This window comes from Ascaphus truei, chromosome 4, assembly GCF_040206685.1.
Source record: "Ascaphus truei isolate aAscTru1 chromosome 4, aAscTru1.hap1, whole genome shotgun sequence".
NCBI classification, from domain to species: Eukaryota; Metazoa; Chordata; class Amphibia; order Anura; family Ascaphidae; genus Ascaphus; species Ascaphus truei.
The window spans coordinates 244,172,534-244,194,588 of NC_134486.1; the positions used below are offsets into that span (position 1 = coordinate 244,172,534).

Sequence of the window (22,055 nt, forward strand, 5' to 3'; positions counted from 1 at the left end):
AGAAACGACATTTGGGGCCAACCGGGATGTCGGGCTCCTAACAGCACGGCACTTCTCGGACAGGTGTTCCTGCATTCTGAGATCAATCCGTACACCAAGAGAAATTAATTCCTCATGGTCTTTAGGGAGGGCCCGGCCGGTCAGCTCATCTTTTAAGTGCTCCAATAGTCTCTGCCAAAAGGCCGCTACTTGAGCTTAATTATTCCAGCCGGTCTCAGCTGTAAGGGACCTGCAGGGCTGAGGTAGGAAGGTCAAAGAACCGAACTGAGCCGAACTGAGCCGAGTCCTGATAGAGTAGAGTAGTCAGTCGTAGGCCGAAGGTCAGGGCTGGCAGCAGTGTTGCGTAGTCGGTGTGGATGCAGAGGTCGAGGCAGGCTGAAGAACAGGATAGTCAAGGTACGTGAGCCGGGTCTGGTAACGTGAAAGACAATAAGCATAAACGCGTTGCATGAACACAGCAGGAAACTGGAACTTTGTTCGGCAACTTCCTGCATAAAGGGCTGTCCTTTTAAAGGAAGTTGTCAGAGACAAAGATGAATGATTCAGCCACAGAGTGCAAGCAAGCGCAAAACCCCGAACCAGAATTTGAAAACCCGGAATGGATTTTGCCAAACCCGCCATTTAAAAATATTATGAAGTATCTGTGTATGTATGTATATATATATATATATATATATATATATATATATATATATATATATATATATATATATATATATATATATATATATATATATAGCTGTATGCTCATCTGCATGTCTTAGGCAGGTCTGCAACATGCAGATGAGCATACAGCTATATTTGCATATTTGCTTTCCTGTGGAGGGTTTTTGTCACTTTTTTTACTCACCATAACTTAACTTAGTATTATGGTTATATATATATATATATATATATATATATATATATATATATATATATATATATATATATATATATATATATATATATATATATATAGCATGTAATACCTGAAAGGTAAAGAGACAAAGGCACTCAATATTTTTTTTATTCTTTACTGTATTTTGTGTATTGGGTGTATGCGGGGGGCTGAGGGGGATGGGGGTTGTTTTTGTTGTATTTATGTCTTGCACTGTAAAAAAAAAAATATTGAATGGGGAAAAACGCTGTTTGCCATCTTTGGTTAATAGCGTTTTGACCCATTCCGGTTATTGGTACAGGGGGTGGGTGAAGATTCTAGTTTCCCCAGGCTGGGTGTTTTAGGCCTTGCAGGAGGGTAGCGCAGGAGGGTAGCGCTTGGGGTTGATTTCAACTGCTACCCTCCTCCAAGGCATAAACACTCACCCTGGGTCAACTACAAGCTTCACCCACTCTCTGTACCAACAACTATGCAGTGCTTGCTATTTAACTCTTTCATTACCTTAGCGGTTAGCTTCTAAATTAGTGAAACTGGCTGCAATTTTATTTTTATTGCACAGGATTGATACTGGAGGCCGCCTGGAATCCCTGGGGAACCGCGGAGCCCGCCGGAGCAGCGAGGACCCGAGTGGACATCCGTGGGTCCCTGACGGCCTCCGGTATCAATCCTTTGCAGTAAAACCAAAAGAAATTGCTTTTATCCATCTTGCAATATCTTTGGCGCCAGCCTTTAGCTGTTTTTAAAGTGCGATATGCTTATCATTACTAAAATTGATTTCAGGAATTTTTCGGCTTATCGTATAGCATTTTTTTTGCCAGTGTTATAGCTGTTTCAGTGCGATGTTGCCCTGTTATCAGAGCTTTGTGAATAGCAACACAGGCAATATCACACTATAAGGGCATTTATAGTGCTATAAGCCACTTATCGAGGTTTAGTGAATGAGTGTGTCAAATACAAAATTTAAATATTAAGCAGGTAGTAAAGTTGCTACCACCGTATCTGGAATCAAACAAGCAACAGTCTGTACCGGAACAAGGGATGTTGAAAGAGGTCTGCATGGAAAGCAATTTTGAACACAGGAGGCAGAAGAGAACCTGAAGGTTGTCACAGTTCAGTCAGTAACAGGATTATGGCATTTCAGGCACGGCAGACTACGAATGATTTGAAAATTAGTAGTAGAGATTATATCCAAATAAATGTACTCTTAGTGATCAAGAGAAGCCAAGAGAAGTGGAATTGTTTGCATCATAATGTGTCCAGAGTTTAATGGAGAACGATCGATTCCACCTGTTTAGCTAGAATCTTCTTTAATATTGTAGTTTGTTGTTCCTGTACATAATGTTTATCAATTAAGTTTTCTGACGAAGTAGACCAGTTCTACGAAACGCGTAGGAGTTTATACAGTGAGCAACTTGTGTTGTTTTATTAAGTATACTGCGTGTTGTTACCAACGAAGCTTCCTCTAAATATATATTAGTCCTGTATTGGCGCTCTGCTGAGTTCGATCCTTCCAGTGACATCACCACAAGCGCGTCCGAGCGCCGGAGTGGAGAGGGAGCTCCCAACGAGGGTTCTGTGAGCCCGTTCGTGCAGTAGTGTGGTACTCTGTGTTGTTTGGAATAAGAATCTCCTCCCAATATCGTGAGTCCTTTGCTATGGACAATATCAGCATACCAGCAGTGGATACCATAACGGAGGCGGGAACCAGAGTGCCAGGCTGCAAAGATCCATCTACCTACCGAGGACCTGAGTGATGATGGCGGCGTGCTGATCCGTGACCTGCCGTCTGCTGTAGTGGTAACGTGCCCCAAACATGCCCTGCTTTGTTGATTTGCTTTGCTGTACGTGCATTTATTAGCACCCTTTAATTTGTCACATTATATTTTAAATACTACACTATGAGAGTTGTGCGCTGTTTTTCTTTTCTTTCACAAGTTTTCTGATGCGCCTGAATCAATTAATGCATAAACATGACAAAGAGGCTGACCAGCACGATGTAACATCACAGACAAGGTTAAAGTGAATATTTTGCAATCTTATAATGGGAAGCTTGACTAGCTATAGTCTCATTTGGAAAATAATCTTTACTACTCGATGAAGCTTCTCCATTCATCGTTGAGCAGCGTCGTTTCCAGACTTCAAGGTCTGACTGTGACAACTGGTACAATTTAGCAGGAAGTGTCTGGATTTACCACAGTATAGACATAGTGATTCAGACTTCTGTCATTGTCTTTCCCTGGTGGATCCGATCTGCATCGTTCATAGTGGGGGGTTCACGTCTTGTGAACTCCATGAAAATAGCTGAGCAAAGGGGCTCGGAATTACGTTTCTCCAATCTACGTTCTACGTTCCTCCAATCTGAGACCGATCTGGATAGTGAGATGAACTAAGTCTTGCAATTTTGTTGGAGCACACTGTGGAAAAAATGGGAGTCTCACACCCCCTAGTGGCGCTTCTCAATGCAGGTCGACTGTAATGATATATTAGTAATAAAATCCTGAACTGCAAAGAGCCATCAGCGTAACATATAAAGATAGAAAATCCACATAGCCAATGAATAACAGTGTTGCAGTCCCCCCAATAGCCTCTGATGTGAAGAAAGTCTTGTATGGATGGGACCGAATGAATGAAGTACTCACTGTTTAGATAATGTGACGCTGGCTGCTTCGGTGTGCTCCTGCTGGAATGAGTAGCAAAGAATCCAAAAAGAACAAAGTGGTGCAACTCCCACGCAGAAAGGACTCAGACCAGGACTGTGTCACACAGTGTAAGGCTTTATTGACACCCGACAGCCAACAGAGCCACTCTGACGCGTTTTGCACGGAGCACCGTGCTTTTTCAAAGAGAACACGTTCTCTTTGACAAAGCACGGTGCTCCGTGCGAAACGCGTCAGAGTGGCTCTGTTGGCTGTCGGGTGTCAATAAAGCCTTACACTTGTGTGACATAGTCCTGGTCTGAGTTCTTTCTGCGTGGGAGTTGCACCGCTTCGTTCTTTTTGAATTTTGTTGGAGCAACTATGAGCAAGTTCACCCTTTTTCAGATGAGCAAGACCTCTGCGAAAGTGGAACCTCTGTGCTGACTTATTCCAGGCTGTATCTGCCACCCATCTTCGAAATTCCACTGCGTACTCTGCAACTGTATGCCTTCCCTGGTTAAGGTTTATTAGAACAGATTCTGCCCTCTGAACTGATACCGGTCACCATTTAATTTTTCTGGGAGGGGCAGGCAACCTGTTGATTGAGCGCTTGAGACTGTCTGGGAAACACGTATGTCCTGCAGCTGAGTTTCGGTGCCATAATCTGGCTATATATGCGTCTGAATTGATCCTGCAGAGTCCCAACCTGAACTCGTAAAGTAGTAACCTCATCTTGTAAAAGCTGGAGCATATTACGGATTTCCTGCATGTCCGCCATTTTCTCTCCAGGTGGATCAAGAACCACAGGGAAATCCTCTGGGTTATCGCAGATAGATGAGAACAGAAATCCAGATCCGCGGTGCGCTGGAAGCGTAATTTCCAGGGAAGAGCAGGCAAGAAGGGTAGTCAGATGATCCAAGGTCGGGGCTGAAAGCAAATAGCAGAGAAGTCGAATAAGCCAAAGGTAAAAGCAGGGAGCAGACTAAATGGATTAGCCGGAATTGCTACCAGGTTTTATCAATACCCAGCAGCAAGTCTGGGAGCTTTACAAGCAGCAGAGAAACAGTGAACCTGCCTCCAGGGTAGCAAGCTTGATGTGAAGCACAGGTATTTGGGAAAGGTGCCATCTTATAGGCCAAGGAAGTCAGGTGTTATAGTAAGCATAGCTGTCTAGCGAGGGCCTGTGCTGGCTCTTACAGCTGGTGACATTGTTCTCCCAGATAACACAACATTATCACAGTATAGCTTAGAATATAAGAGTTTTCATAGAATTCAATGGTAATGTTGATTCAGTATATCATAACACATCCCAACATATCTCACCCATTTGAACAATGAAGCCGTCTACATATGTACATTGATAATATAAAAATGGGACATCCAGCCAAACAGATACTGGCATTTTTGAGAGATCAAGATCATTATTAAAAAATAACAATAAAAAACGAAATCGTTTTATGTCTTGCTAGTTCTGTGTGTTTTATGTTCCCCCGGACCACAACAAAACATTAAGGTATAGAGATGTAGACCACAAAGCAAAGAACGTCTTCCTCCACTTCTACCCCCGCAGAATGCAAATGTAAATTAGGTAATTTTTTCCCTCTTGTATTTTTGAGTAGGATGTATGCTTCTGTTGGAAGAAGGTAATCAAGGTACTGTATGTCATGCCCAGATGGAATGCTTGAAATGTTCATGGCAGTGACAGCTGTGTGTGGGAAGCATGACTTCAACTGTGTTGAGTTGGAGGAGGAAGCTTGTTTACTGCATTACTGACTATAAAGTTGAACTGAAAAAGTAATTCCCATAACCCCCACCCCCTCCCTTAATATAATGGAGAGAAAAAATATTGTTTGCTGCTCCTTCAAGCTTTTAAAGTAATGCTTTTCTTGCTTAGATAGAATATATTTTTTCATATATTTAGGAAATCTATGTATTCACATTGGCTCTGCTTTATAACATAGTACATACTGTACATAGACATAGCAATGATGCAATATTTTGCTGGAGTAATTGAACAGTATAAATGTTCTGTTAGTGTAACAATGTAATTGGAATTTACAATCCTTTTATTCCTTTGTCCTAATACAGTATTCAATTAGGTGTGCTGCACAGTTAAAGTACTAAGCATTTATTTTATTTGGATATATGCTGTGCAGATTCACAGCTCACAGACCCCTTCATCATTACAGTAGTTAATATTTATCATGTCTAAGGACCTACAGTACTGAAGTTATAGACAAGCACTAAAACTTAAATGTCAACTTGTATAGTTAGAGTTGGCTGTTAGAGATATTAACACTATAAATAGGAAAAAAAAACAAAGTTCTTGTTATCAGTGTTTCCGGAACCTGAATGAGAAATAGCAATATATAATTGCCTTACGATAAATAAACTTGCTTGTATTTGGACCATAAATGCATCAGTGAGTCTAATGTTTAATCCGCAAGTGAATATAAGCTAAAAAATGTGGGTGGTATATACAGTATAAGCGCTATGTACATTAATGGCGCTATACAAATAAAGACATACAATACAATATATATAGTCCTCCGGTAGATAGTGGAGTTAATGACTGTCAATAAGCAGTGCTGGATTGTTCTCTAACTATATGGACAACCCACCCTAGAGCCTTAAAAAACAGATTATAAACTTTCCTGTATATTCCATTGAAAACGAAATTACGCTGGTAGCTTGATGCAGGAGATCCAAAGGGTGAAAAAAGCGGAGCAAAGTGTGCAAACAAAAATGGGGCTACAATGCAAAGATGAAGTTAAAAACAATTTATTGATAAGGTGACAACATGTGTGAGCAGGGTAAATTACTCTAACACTTTTTGTGTGCTTCGGCACAAAATGTGATGCCGCTCAGCCATTTTCACGGGGTTACAGGGGGAGACAGGGGAGTTACAGGGGGAGTCGCAGGAGAATGCCGGGAGATGCCGCACCACCCCACCGCCGGTAAGACTTGCAAGCGGGTAAAATGCACTTGCCCAGTGCGAGTGGGCGAGTGCATTTGGTGAGCCCTGTATATATATATATATATATATATATATATATATATATATATATATATATATATATATATATATATATATATATATATATACAGTTGTGTGAAAAAGAAAGTACACCCTCTTTGAATTCTATGGTTTTACATATCAGGACATAATAACAATTATCTGTTCCTTAGCAGGTCTTAAAATTTGTTAAATACAACCTCAGATGAACAACAACACAGGACATGTTACACCGTGTCATGATTTATTTAACAAAAATAAAGCCAAAATGGAGAAGCCATGTGTGAAAAACCAAGTACACCTTATGATTCAATAGCTTGTAGAACCACCTTTAGCAGCAATAACTTGAAGTAATCGTTTTCTGTATGACTTTATCAGTCTCTCACATCGTTGTGGAGGAATTTTGGCCCACTGTTCTTTACAACGTTGCTTCAGTTCATTGAGGTTTGTGGGCATTTGTTTATGCACAGCTCTCTTAAGGTCCAGCCACAGCATTTCAATCGGGTTGAGGTCTGGACTTTGACTGGGCCATTGCAACACCTTGATTCTTTTCTTTTTCAGCCATTCTGTTGTAGATTTGCTGGTGTGCTTGGGATCATTGTCCTGTTGCATGGCCCAATTCAGCTGTGAGGCCAAGCTTTAGCTGTCGGACAGATGGCCTCACATTTGACTCTGGAATACTTTGGTATACAGAGGAGTTCATGGTCGACTCAATGACTGCAAGGTTCCCAGGTCCTGTGCCTGCAAAACAAGCCCAAATCATCACCCCTCCACCTCTGTGCTTGACAGTTGGTATGAGGTTTTTGTGCTGATATGCTGTGTTTGGTTTTTGCCAAACGTGGCGCTGCGCATTATGGCCAAACATCTCCACTTTGGTCTCGTCTGTCCAAAGGACATTGTTCCAGAAGTCTTGTGGTTTGTTCAGATGCAACTTTGCAAACCTAAGCCGAGCTGCCATGTTCTTTTCAGAGAGAAGAGGCTTTCTCCTGGCAACCCTTCCAAACAAACCATACTTGTTCAGTCTTTTTCTAATTGTACTGTCATGAACTTTAACATTTAACATGCTAACTGAGGCCTGTAGAGTCTGAGATGTAAATCTTGGGTTTTTTGCAATTTCTCTGAGCGTTGCACGGGTGAATTTGCTGGGACGTCCACTCCTGGGAAGATTGGCAATTGTCTTGAATGTTTTCCACTTTTTAATAATCTTTCTCACTGTAGAATGATAGACTTTAAATTGTTTGGAAATGGCCTTATAACCCTTCCCAGATTGATGGGCAGCAACAATTGCTTCTCTAAGATCATTGCTGATGTCTTTCCCCCTTGACATTGTGTTAACACACACCTGAATGCTCCAGACCAGCAAACTGCTAAAACTTCGACTTTTATAGAGGTGGTCACACTTGCTGATGATCAATTAATCAAGGGCATTTCATTAGCAGCACCTGTCTGCTACTTAGCATCTTAATTCCCATGGAAGCAGTAAGGGTGTACTTAGTTTTTCACACATGGCCTCTCCATTTTGGCTTTATTTTTGTTAAATAAATCATGACACGGTGTAATATGTCATGTGTTGTTGTTCATCTGAGGTTGTATTTACCTAATTTTTAGACCTGCTAAGTTACAGATGATTGTTATTACAGTATATCCTGATATGTAAAACCATAGAATTCAAAGAGGGTGTACTTTCTTTTTCACACAACTGTATATATTACCTATCTAGTCATACTCATGCTATTTACAAAGCAATGTACAGAATTGACTACACATAATCTAGTGATTCAATTGATATTGAAACGCATACTCAAGCACCCCAGTAGCATTGTCATCACTTCTACAGATACAGTGCATGATTGTTTTATTTTTTAGACTTCCTGAATTATTGGTATATAATAATAGTAATTATAATAATATATAGCTTAACGGCCCTGTTATTACTTGAAGGGGAGCCCTGTTTCAATGGCTACTCGTCCATAGTCAACTATATTGTACGGGTAATACAGCCCATGGCAATGTTATTACTAGCAAGTCAATGAACAGAGTTTGTTTGCATTCATTGGCTAGGTACATGCTATTATAATGAACATGCAAGTCCTAACAAGGGAAGATATCATCTGAGCTAGGAGCTTGCTGTGTTTTGGGTGACCATCTGGCTCAGATGGAAAAAAAATTGGGGGCTAGTGTATTGCTGCTTTGATAGATTTGAGCTTGTTTTCTTGAACAAAATACATCTTACAGAATCACTGTATATTTGGGTATGCAGTTTGTGGACTTCTAATACATTCTGATGGATCAGAACCATTTATTCAAAATGTAATTAAAGTAACTATGATTTAGTAGAGCTTTAAAAAAATTCTTGATCAGAAGTGTGCGTATGATTAAAAACAAAACATAATTTAATTACAAAATGCATGTGTCACAACTGAACACAATACTTGCATATAATTCTCAAAGAAGGTTACATTCCAATTTAACTTGTATGTGATTCCCATTTCTAATGAATGCATACATAATAAAATTATTTTAAAATAGTTTGGTCTTAAAATATAATGCACATCCAAAAAGTATACTCCGTTTCAATGCAATGTGAAATTCTGAAGTGTTGCATATCACCCTCTCTCTTCTTGGTCAAATAGAATTGAGTTTTGATAAGGGCCTAACATTAGATAGACCTAATAATTCTAAAACTGTATGTACTGTATGTGCATAAGGTGGGTAAATATGTCCGCTTTTGGGTTTTCCTTAAAGTTTACTTTTAGTGATCATTAATTGCTATTCACTTGATCAGCTATTAACAATTGGTAACAGCCATCACAGTTCAGTTATTTTTTCAAATCAACCATGAGACCATACCCTTATCAGAATACAGAATTCACTGTAGAGTTCAAACCCCTTTATCAAATACACAGTGATATACAGTATTTCTCGGACAAAAGCGATCCAGATTCAATAAAGTCAGCATTCTTAAAGGTGTTAATCCATGATGGCATGGACACTAATTAATGTATTGACCAAAGCAAATGAAATAGAGTTAGGCAGTTTTTACGTCTGTAAAATGGTACAAATATTGAAACTCATACTACTGTACTACTATTATGTGATAATGCATGCAAATTATCGAATTAATTCCCATGTTGTATTAATTCCATATTAATTAATCAGCGCTATGGTTAATACTAGGAAATAGCAGTGTTCTTTAACTCCTAGTTGTATGTGTTAATATTGACACATTTGCACTGTTCCAGTAGAAGCAATGATCGTGGAGAAATGTAGATTTGTTGCAGCAGTACTCGGGGATTCGCAAAGTGATTAATAATTCATCAAAAACAATTATGCCAAAGTCAGAAAAATACAATTCTCTATTTAGTGTCAATAGTTAGAATCCCTATATTTACATGTAACCAGGACAAATACATTCACACCACTAGGCAGAACGAAAATGTACTAGCCTGGTGAAATATTTTTTTCTCCAACTATAAAGAAAGTATTTGAAACAAAAACAACAACTGTGTATATCTTCACTCTGTCCCCTACAGTATTTAGTTGTCCGCTTCTCTTTTCAGGATAAAGTTTGTGTATGGATGTGTGTTTTCTGTATTTTAGTTTAACATATTCTTTCTCACACTCTTTAGACTAGGGGTGCGCAAAGTAGGGGGCATGCCCCCCAGGGGGGCGGGAGAATTTCCAGGGGGGGCGCGGCGGCCACAGAGGTCCCACGCTCTCCCCCAAGGCATTTAAATGAAATGCGGGGGGACGTGCAGCTTTTCTTACCTGATCTTCGGCGACACGTCGCCATGGTAACCGGCGTCATTTGGGGTCATGTGACGTTGCATTGCCATGGCAACGTGACATCACATGACTCCGCAACGTCATTTGACGCCAGAGCCGAGGAGATGGGGGGGGGGGGGGGGGGCGCGAGCCGGGAGATAAGCAGGCATGTGGCGCAGGTTAAAAACTTTGCGCACCCCTGCTCTAGCCAACTTGTCCAACTTATTCACCCCTCTGTGTCCCCTTTTTTCTCTATCTGGTGCTGTCTTTCTTTTTTCAGTCCTGGTTGACATGTTGCTACCCTTTTTATGCTTCCATTCCTCAACCCCAAACTCTCTGCTCACATGTCACCCCTTTCTCTATTTTCTCCACACTTTCCCTTGGAAGCTGGACAATATACCAATGTAACAGTGTTTCCCCCACCCAATCTCATATTGGCCCTAGCACGGGGAAACTGACTCTGGTTACAAGGCATAACAGTGTGGTGCACCTGCTGGCTTACAGGACTCCTGAGTCTCCCGTTTGGTGGTATTATGGGGAAGGTCAGGACAGGCTTCTGGGGACATACCCAGTACGTACTCACTGTGACAGAGCCTCCATCTATTGCAGGCCCCAGCGATAAGGGGTGGAATCCCTGGAATAGAACGTCCCACTCAGGGATGAGAAATTCCAGTCTCACAACCGCTTCTTTATAAATCAGGAACACTTTATTGCACCAACAGCATACACTGGAGCAGCATACACAGCAGTACAGGAACACAGGAGTTCTCCTGCAGGATGGACCTGGCCATACACTCCAAGTCAGGAACCTGGCAGCAGGCCTAGCTCTTCCACTACCCCCTATCAGAGTAGTGGGAACAGTCTACCTGCCTCTCCTCTAAGGGAGGGCCCACAGTGTGGCAGAGCCCTGCACAACTGGGTTTGGTTACTGACCTCTCTCAAGTGGGGAGAGGAACTCATCTAAATCAGAAAGTGCTTCTCCCTAAATCAAATCCAGCAAGAGCCCGCCCCTGTCCGTTATTGGACACAGACAGAACTGCACTGCCTTATCTGACTCAGAGAGCTGCAGTAGGTGGGAAACCCCCATGATTACTCCTGGCAAACTTACCCTTACTAAGTATTATTGCCAGGAGGAGGGCAGACCTATAACCCCAAAATTAGCCAGGGCTACACCAATATAATAGTTATCACAATAAAATATGACAATAAGTAGATAGTTAAAAAATATATATATTCTCGTAGTATTCCCTTCAGTCAAACGTGGAAGTCCTGGATGTTTTAGCCAGCTAGTGACGTATTTTAAGTCACAGCAGCTTCAAAAAAGGCAGCCAATGTAAACAGCATCTTAGCACCTCTTCATACCTCTAGCCCTCACGGATAGTGGTACCTCTCTTTCCCTAGAGCAGGGGTGCTTAAACTGGGGGGGGGGTGAGATTTTCTGGGGGGAGGGGAGGCGCGGCGGTTACAGAGGCCCTGCGTTTCCCCGAAGGCATTTAATTGAAATGCTGGGGGACCGCGCGAGGCCTCTGTAAATTCCCTTACCTTTGCTTCGGACAACACATCGCCATGGCAACGTGACATCACATGACCCCGCTGCGTCATGATGCCGGAGCAAGGGGGGGCATCCCTGCCCTAGAGTATCAATTTTACACCTTGCTCTTTCCCCACCTTTGCATCCATCCCCCACCCTCATCTCAGAAACACATTTAACCTCTAATAAATGTTAAACTAAATACCTCCAAAATTATCAATGATCTATTTCTAACTTTTTATTATAGAAGAATGCTCTGAGATTAATTAAAACGGTTATTTCAGCTTTTACAGTCTCTCCCTCTTTAAGCCCACATACTCACTTAGCCACCCTCTTAATCTCCACACTTCCACTACACCCTCTTTGTTCCTATACTCCCCTCTTATTCTCCACACTCCCTGGTTTCTCCCTGCTTTCCTCACTGTGAGGCGGTGCATCCTTGGTTACAGCTACCTATATCAACCATATTGTACAGTTTCTCTCCCTTGGCAGCAGAGGTGCAACTCCAGCATTAGAGCTTATATATGTGTTTCTGTGCAATAAAAAAAAAAAGAGAGCAATTGCTGCACACCAAAACTGAAACAAATCTATGATACTAATCCTGGTGCTTCTGGTTCTACGGAAAGCCTGCTAATAATCAAGAGTACATCCAAAGTAAGGTAGATGAATCAAAGCACTACGGTTTTTCTTCATGCAAAATTTATTGTGCAAAATAGAAACACCACATTTCGGCCTGTAACTGGCCTTTATCACGTGAAAGAGGCCTTGACACTTTCACTTGATACACTACATGCCAGTTACAGCCCGAAACGTTGTGTTTCTATTTTGAACGAAGAAAATCTGTAGTGCTCTGATTCATCTTACTTTCCTGTGCAATCAGTAAGGTGTCCAGTGTCTCTCTTCATCAGCCACTCTGTTCTTTCAGCTTTGTGTTTGAGTAGTACATGGACAGAAATGAAGGAACCACATCATAAACTGATAGAGGGATAGTTTTTTTCCTCTGCGTCCCACGTCAGCAGCAACAAATGGATTAACTCTCTTAGGGATAAGACAAGAAGAAAACGCAGTCAGGGATATGGAACTCTTCCTCTTCAACCCCCCAATGCCAGTTTCTTGTCCTATGGGATAGAAAGAGGGTTGTTTGGGCAGCTGGAGTGACATCTGGAGGGGGCTTAGCATTTTGTTACTCCCTACCTCTCTCACAAGTTTGGGCCGCTGGCAAAAGAATGTGTAGAAAACCAGTGCATCAGAAAAAAAAGTCCTGTTTGGAATAATAATCTGCAGTTGGGATGAACTCCTTCCATATAAGCATATAGCATAACATAGCCCTAATAGGGTTAGGGGACTAGTACCTAATGCCAGCGGCACCATAAATAAGTAGTACAGACCAAAGTCCCATTAATCAAAGGAGAAAGAAAGGGTATAGCGACCCATAAAGTGCACTCACTCAGTTTCTCCAGGAGTATACAACATCAGAATTTTCTTAGGCGTGCAATCTCCCAGGTAAGCAGCAGGAACAGGTAGGAAAATAAGGCAGTGCACTGCCAGAGGTAACAGAAGCAGGCTCACGGTTTGTAGCAAAAAAAAGTTAATTTATTACATAAAAAAAGTGGACAAAAAGGTCCCCCCTAAGCCGCAGCAGGGGTCCACCAACACGTTTCGGGCAGTATGCCCTTTATCAAGAAGCCCCTTTGCAAATGGCAGATTTCTTCATTTGGATGAAGGAGTTGCAGAACCACGCTCTGAAGTGGTCAAAAGATCCTGCTCACAAACATCTCTGTATAGAGCTTCCCAGGGCTCTGAGGAGGACAGAAGGTCAGGCGAATTCTCTGATGACGAGTGTGGGCAAGAAGAACCAGGTCTCTTTTCAAATTGATCTTATTTAAAAGCTAAAGAATTAAAAAAAGTTTTAGAAATTGAAGACGCAAGAGGAAATATGTCTCCTAGGTAGGGTTTTCCTATGCACAAAAAGAACAAAGCCTTCCCTCTCCATCAGTCCATCAAAAATAGGATCTACTGTTTAAGGAATGGGAATCACCAGACAAGCGGTCTTCAATCCCTGTGAAGTTTTATACATTATATCCCTTTGAAGACAGTGAACTTCAAGAAGGCAGCTTGGAGCCCCTCAGCGATGGGGCCAGGCTCCCTCCTCTTCCCACCTAACCCCCCCCCTCCATCACCTGTAGCGCTAGGATGCGCATTGCCTCCCCATCCCGGCCGGCCGGATTCTGCTTCCCTCCTTTCTGCCTGCGTGTCCCCCCCCCCCTTTTCTTCCCACCATGCCAGGAGGGGGGGATGGGGCTTAGTGGATTTAAACTGGGCAGGGAGCGGAAAGGCAGTCTGGCACAGGAAGGAAGTGAGAATGGCTGACGTGCAGGAGCTATTAACCAGGCTGCAAACGGAGGCTCTTTCTAGAGAGGAAGAATGGCTGCAGCAGCAGCTGGCAGGTCTGCTCGCAGGAGGTAGCAGAGACGGTGCTACAGCTGGGGGATCGGAGGAGCCCAGAGCAGAAGTAAGTGGTGGAACTGTGCGGCGCAGCCTGAGATCCATAAGGACGCCGACGCGGCGGGTGGTGGCCCACTCAAGGCGGTCAGGCTCTCTGAGGGGAGTGGTGGAGGTCCGGGACCCGCCTGTGCGGCGAACGCGGCCGCATGCTGGTCCTACAGTGGAGGGCACGGGGCGGACGGCTGAGGGTAAGAGGAAGGTTTCGGCCTCTATTCCCCCCTCAGCTTTAGAAGAAGCAACCCCCCCTTAAAAAAGACACCAAGGGGTGCAGAGGGGACGAGGTCCCGGGGTATGCCACAGTCACGTGGTGGTACTTCACTGGGTGGGAATAAGGGATTGTCTGAGCAGCACTTATAGAGGGGGGAGGGCAGCATCAGGTGGGTGCTGCAGGACAGGATACAAACCAACAGGTGAGAGAGGCTGGGGGTGCCGCTGAGGCAGCGGTTGTGGGTGCTGCTGGGGCAGCAGATGTGAATGTTTCTGGGGCAGTGGATGTGGCTGCCATGGTAAAAGCTGTGTTGGAAGCCTTAAGAGGGCAGGGGGGACACCCTGCGGCAGTGACCCCAGTGGCAGCAGTAGCTGATACAAGGCCAGGGGTGGCAGCGGCCTGGGAAGGGGTATCCTATCGGGCTGAGGCCAGCAACCTGGCTCCTTGTGGAAGGATAAGTGGGGAGTTGGCATTAGCCTCCCCAGTGGTGGTTTCTCCTCCGGCACTGGCAGTAGGAGTGGCGGAGGCAGGGACGGTACCTGACATTTGTTTCTCAGACACTTATGCATGCCTCACAAGCCCGTTGGGTCTACACTTGTCAGCAGATGTAAAAGTAAAGATATGGGCATGGAAGTATGTGGAGATATTATCCCTACATCGCAGGTATAAAGAAGCACTGGCTAGGTCCAGCAAAAAAGGTGAGGCCAAGAAGGAAGACATAGAGAAGCGATTATTCCCACAAACATTTTCTAATTGGTCACAGGCCTTCTCTATCTTGGCCAGTGTTATTGGGGAAAAATCACCTAATTTATGCTCTGCATTATTTAAATATCAAGATATGATCAGTTTTGCGTATAGAAACCATAAGGGGATGGGTTGGTGGTTATATGAAGAACAATTTCGGCAGAAAATGGCTGTGCGAAAGCAGCTATCCTGGGGAAAAAAAGACATGGACCTATTGTTAGAGATTTTTACCATGGTTAAGCCGACTCCCTTTCATAAAGGGGCCGGCAGCATGGAATCCTGCAGTTTGCCGGTCACAAGTGGGAGAGGAATGTGCTGGGCCTTTAATGAGGGGCAATGTAGGTTCACTGACTGCAAATTCCGGCATGTTTGCACAATCTGTGGGGGGGGGGGCATTCCAGTGCGAAATGTTACAAGAGAATTGGGGGGAGAGGAAGGTCAGCGCAGCAGACTTTGGAGAAGGCTGGTGGGGCAGGCGTGTTTTGAGGTGGCATCAGTTGTTACCAGAACTACTGGTATTGGCAAGGGATAGGAGGTCGCCCAAAAATGTTGATTATTCATGTGGGGGGCAGTGATGTGGGTGGGTGACATCATTAGATTTAATTAGGTCGATAAGGAATGATATGGCGCGGATTCAGGTGCATTGGGGAGCGGTCCTAAGGTGGTGTGGTCAGATATAGTGTACAGAAAGGTGTGGAAAGGGGCGCGGCGAGCTGAGGCGGTGGAGGGCACAAGGAGGAAAATTAATAAGGCAGTTGGCAAATTTGTGTTGCAGGTAGGAGGCTGGGTGGTAGGGCATCTTGATTTCGAGTCAGAAAATAGTGGATTGTTTCGACTAGACGGGGTACATTTATCCGAGATAGGATTAGACTTGTTTAACGTAACACTCCAAGAAGGGCTCGAAAGGGTCCTGGCGGGTCTGGGGGTCCGGTGCTAGTTTAAGGAATTAAATAGCCCCGCTGGTGGCGGCTGTTGGGGGGGGGGGGTGTGAGTGAGCGGTATCCTTGTCAGCGGGGGCTCTATGGTGCAGATAACCCCTAAAGCCTTCGGGTGGGGAGCGAGTGGGCAGGGCCCATTTGTGCGTGATTCCCTGAACCCAATATCGCTTAACAGCCGGGCCAACGGGCGCCCGCCTTGGTGGGTGTGCGGGCCATGGTTGGGGTGCCAATGACCTTTACCCGGGGGGAGAGCACACTGGCAGAGGTAGCACTCACCAAGGTTTATTATTATTTGTGTAAATAAAGCCGTGGCCCTTGAACCTCCAGACCTTTGTTGTGTGTTTATTTGTGTGTTAGGGGGGGGGGGCGGGATCAGAGGGGGAGCTTCCGCGCAGGCTCCGAGGTCATGGGAGAAGCTATGGCGAAGCTTTAATAGAAAATAACTGCTCTTTTAAGATGGCGCTTCTTTCAGGGATGTATTGGACTGACAAAGAAGCATTCTCTTATGACCTTTTCATTTTGGCCTGCTATTAATATGGCGTGCATTGCCAGAACTGTGAAAATTTTGAACGATAAGATGGAGGCAGAATTAGATGCCGGGTTACCTAGGAAGAAATTGATGAAAGATATCACCATGATTAACAATGTGGTAAACATCCTCCATGACGCTTCTCTAGATATGATCCATCTGATTGCCAAATCCTCCATTCTGTATGTTGTGGCTAGAAGAGCACTCTGGCTTTGATCCTGTGCAACAGATTCCTCTGCTAAAAACAAGTTGCTTTCCCTATCATCTCTTTGTCGAAGCTCTTGATTACATAATCTCCAAGACTTCATTGGGCAAAGATAACTCCTTGGCTCAGGAAAGAAGACCTAGCCCATTAGCATCTAAGCGTTCCTCGCGACAGGCCTTTCAAGGGGCAAAGGTCCACAGGCCATGAAGCATTTTTGTAAGCAGCCTTTTTTAAGATCTTCTACAGGAAAGTTTTCCTCTGGTACCACAAAGCCCTTTTAGTGGAGATCTACCTTTTGAGAATCAGTTGTTCTCGGTACAGAGACTTGAGCCTGTGTGGGGCAGGATCACCAGATTTCTTCATCAGTGGACCCAAGCGACGTCAGATGCCTGGGTTCTCACTGTCATGAAGACAGGTTATCATCTAGAATTCAGACAAATGCAAATTCAAGACAAGTTTATGAGATCGAAATATCCGGTAGATCCAAGACTTTTCGACCCAACAAGCCGATCAATGTGGTTCCCAGGGGGCAAAAGCAACAAGGAATCTATTCCCACCTGTTTGTAGTCCCCAAAGCCACGGGAGGCTACAGAGTGGTCCTAGATATTAAAGAAGTGAATCATTGACTACAGGTCAGATATTTCAAAATTGAGTCTCTTTGTTCAGTTCTCTGTTCTGCAGGAAGGGGATTATATGGCATTGATAGACCACAAAGAGGCTTATTTACACATCCATATAGGCCAGGAACACCACAAATTCCTCAGGTTTTTCTTCGAGGGCAGTCATATTCAGATTCAAGCATTACCTTTCGTGATCGTAACAGCCCCCTGGACATTCATTAAGGTCACTATGGCATCCCACCTCTGTCAGCAGGGTATTTGTGTACTACCTTATCTGGATGATTGCCTGATAACAGCGGTCACTCGAGTACAAGTAAAAAAGCATGTACATAAGGTTCTCTCAATCCTGCAAGATCATGGATGAATTGTGAATACCGGCACAAAACAAAAGAGGTGTAACAGTTTCTAAAAAACATCTAGTCCATCAGTCCAGTCATACATGAGGATACTAGGGCTCATGTCCTCTACGGCAGACATGATCACATGGGTGCCTTTTCCCACAAGGGCCATAAAGTGCAATTTTTGTGAACAGTTGGAACTGACATTTCACAAATTCCAAGAAAATGATCAGGATATCAACAGAGGCAAGACAAAGTCTAAAGTGGAATATCACAAGCAACCTGTCACATGGAAGTCTCCAAAGCTGGGGCACTCATGCAGGCGCAATCTATATACAAGGAACCGGGTCCAGCACAGAGACATTACTGCCAATTAACATCCTAGAGATAAGAGCCGTGACAAATTCAGTGTTGGCCCTGCAGGATTTCATCGGCCATTCCCCAGTTTGAGTATTCTTGGACAATTCCACTACATACATTAACAAGAAAGGAGGTACCCAAAGTCCAGTGGCCCTAAGTGAGGTTGGCAAGCTGCTAAAATAGGTAGGAAAGGTGGCAGCATTATCTGAAATTCATATTCCAGGTCCAGAAAATGTAGAAATTGATTTTCTCAGCAAACACAAAGTACATCCAGGGGAATGGTTCTTGTCTCATCAGGTGTTTCAACAAATGTTCCAGCTCTGGGGAACACCAGAAATAAACCTGATGAAATCAAGGGTGGACATAAAACTTCCGGTTTACTGCCAGGGATCCAGAGGCGCTGACGTTTAAGACGCTATGCAGGTTTTTTGGGGATGCCAGTTTGGGCTACATATTCCCACCAATTGCAATGATTCAGAAAGTGCTGTCAAAAGTAGAGAGAAATGGCATCTTTGATCATGGTCACACTGATATGGCCAAGAAGGCACTGGTATGCAGACCATGTCAAGCTGGCAATGTAAGGGCCAGGGAAGTTTTCAATAGTGCCAGATATGCTGTCTCAATGGCCTCTACTACATCCAAATCTGCAGTCTTTCCCTGGTGGAGTGGGGTTTGGAAGGTGGTCCCTAGTAAACCTGGGCCTAAGAAAATCAATTATTAATATGGTGCTGTCTGGATCGGGAAAATGTTTTGGTCCTGGTGTGTTACTAACAATATGACATCCATCTAGACCTCAACTCAGATAGTGAATTTTCTTGCAAACCGGTTTTAAAAAGGGGCTTAAACCTTCCTCTATTGCTTCCCTTCACCTAATAGCTAGGTTTGTAGAAGCAATTCCCAGTATCAGACCACATATTCAAGATCTGATTTCATCATGAAACCTAAATATAGGGCTAGAGGCCGTGAGATTGGGTTTGTTTGAACCTTTACAGGATATCCCATTATCATTCCACACCATAAATACCATATTCCTGGTAGAAATCACCCAAGCCAGACAGGAGAACTACGGCCTCCATTTTTTTACGATACATCAGAAAAAAATTGTAATGAGAACAGTGCCTCAATTCATATCGAAGATAGTATCTCTACTAAGCACTGTAAGGTAGATGTATTAGCCTCAGCAGATGCCCAATTTGGGTGCAAAGTGTTTCAAGCAATTACCAAATGATTGAAAATATATATATATATATATATATTTTTTTTGTATCTTCTTTGTTTTGTAGATTGTTTTGTTTTTTTTACCCTCCTTAGATTAATTAAGTTTTGGGAAATCCAATTTGTTGCTGCTGCCATGTGAGACGCAGAGGAAATGGAGAAATTTTCCTTCTACACCCATCATGACAGCATTTACCCTCCCTAAAGTCATTTGCTGGGATTTCTGTGTCCTGTGAAGTACTAGGAGTTGAGTTCCGATATGTGTTGTATTAACTTGGCTTAAAATTAGCTTTGAAAATATTTTTGTAAATTGACATCGGGGGGGGGGGGAGGGGAGAGGAGGAGGTATTTACCCCAGACTTTGATTTCTTCTTGTCCTATCCCTGAGCGTTAACCCATTAATTGCTGCTGCCATGATGGGATGAGAGAAAAGAAAAATATTGTAAGTACAATTTCTCCATTTCACAGCTTGCAGGCAGGAAAATGCTTTTGCCCGATTTATCAAATTTTTGAATTTTCAAAACTTGGACTCTGAAAGTTTTGCCGAAACCGTTTTAGTCTTTCTTCTAGACCCTACTCCTCGTTACCTTACCATGAATGCACACAATTTTGACCAAATAGAAAAATTGGTTTCTAAATGTTATAGCTATAAATAGTAACCTATAACCATTATATTTTAACATTCTCATGTAAATCACATAAGGAAATACCACTCCATAATTGTAGCTTCTTCCTGTAATAAATATGAAATTATTAAATGTCCCTAATATCTCTAGTTAGGCAGAGAACAAAGAGGAAGATAAGGCCTGGGGCTTTCTGAAATAGTACCCAGTTAATGTGAAAGTGTTTTGCATAGTACAAATAAATCTAAAAAAAACATTCCTCCTAATACCTATATTCTAAGTATTTGTTTCTCTGGCGTTATGTCTGCTTAAAATTTAGTTCAGTGAATAAGGAGTTGGCGCAAGGAACACAAACACTCATTCCCATGCTGGTTAATGTAGTTGTATTTCCACTGACTTAATCCTGTTTATTGAGTCTGGGTCAGATTGTGTTATTTTTTAAAGTTTTTTATTACTTTTATTATTTTTCTCATCAGTGTATCACTACTAAGTTTAGTCTATATATACAGTGTGTTTCTGTATGTGTTATTATCTTCAGCCCTTGTCGATTCACTACTTGCTGAAGAATTCCCCAATGATCTTCCAGGTACCGTGGTTGAAAGCTTCTCTTCCCTATGTTGCTCCAACAAATGTCATCCTCCCATCTTATGTTTGGTTGTCGTCTTGGTCTTTTAATTAACCTTGGAATCCAGTCGAGAACCATCGTTATCCACTGTGGTCATTTCTTGCGATAGCTCTGGTTCACTATCATTTTACCCAGACTTTTCAGACTTTTTGTTGCTATCCAAACTCATTCATTCTTTTCCTTATCTCTTGGGGTAATACCAAGCATACATCTCTCCATACTTGTTTGAGTTGTCTGAAGCTTCTGAATTTTCTTTGCATTTAGGATCCACGTTAATCACCCATACATGAGCACAGACAGAATACACTGGTTTGAAAACTTTCCTCTTGAGGCACAGTGGAAGGTTCCCTTGAAATATTGTCTTGTTTTATCCAAATGCGCTCAATCCAATCTTCATTCTCGTATTAATGTTACTTAAAATTTTTTCCCATGCATTGTTACTTGCCAGCCAAGGTAGACATAGTCTTCAACTTCTGCTAGTTCTATTCCATTTATTTTGATCTCTCCAGAGTTGACACATTTGTTGAACATCAATTTGGTCTTGCTGAGATTCATATGGAGGCCCACTTTCTGGCGTGTTTTGGTGAGTTCTCTGATTTGTTGTGGAGGTCTTCTGGATTTGTGGCAAAAATAACAATGTCATCTGCAAATTGTCAATTACTCAAGTATTCACCATTGAGTTTGATTCTTTTTTACCCTCCCTATTCAATATCTTGGCAATTCTTCAAGTGTTGATGTGAAAAGCTCTGAGGACATGGTTTCTCCATGTCACACTCTTGCTGATTTTTATCTTTCTTGTATCATCATGTAATTTAATGGTTGATGTGGCATTCTTGTAAATGTTCCTTATAACATCAATGCATGCTTCTTTAACACTTTATCTTTTTAATGCATTTAAAGCTGCAGTTCAAGCAATATCCTGCATGTGTGTTTTTTTTAATAAATCAGTTCTGTAGTAAGAAAAAATACTTTTAGCATTTTCTGTTTTAAAAAAAACAACTTTGAAAGACCAATTTTCTTGTATTCTATTTTTAAAAGCATGCTTGTTGCTATAGCAACCATTTATATTCCCCATATTTAAAGATGTCGCCAAACTTTGCCGATGAATAGACGGAGAACGAATTGACCGGCAGCTATGCAGTTCTTTAGGTAAGTAGAGATTGCCCAAATGAAACTATTGAAGTAAAAAAAAAACCGGGAGCTTGAACTGCAGCTTTAAGACCACAGAGGTGTAAACAGAATCAAATGCTTTTTCGTAATTTACGAATCCTTAACTGGGTTCTAGGTTATATGAATTACTTCGGGAAATCAGTTATT

The 22,055-nt window shown here is 42.6% G+C and overlaps 1 protein-coding gene across 25 annotated transcripts in view; it reads left to right on the forward strand.

Annotated features, from left to right (window-relative positions):
• AIG1 (androgen induced 1) overlaps nt 1–22,055 on the forward strand; it is a 448,408-nt gene that overhangs the window by 53,206 nt on the left and 373,147 nt on the right. The window contains exon 2 of one of the 25 annotated variants that reach the window (XM_075597136.1): nt 4,306–5,182. The exons of the other annotated variants lie outside the window; for them this stretch is intronic. Coding sequence (XP_075453251.1) covers nt 4,306–4,350 — 45 coding nt within the window. The 3' untranslated portion in view covers nt 4,351–5,182. Of the gene's footprint in view, nt 1–4,305; nt 5,183–22,055 lie in introns of those variants that run through there. 25 annotated transcript variants of the gene reach the window in all.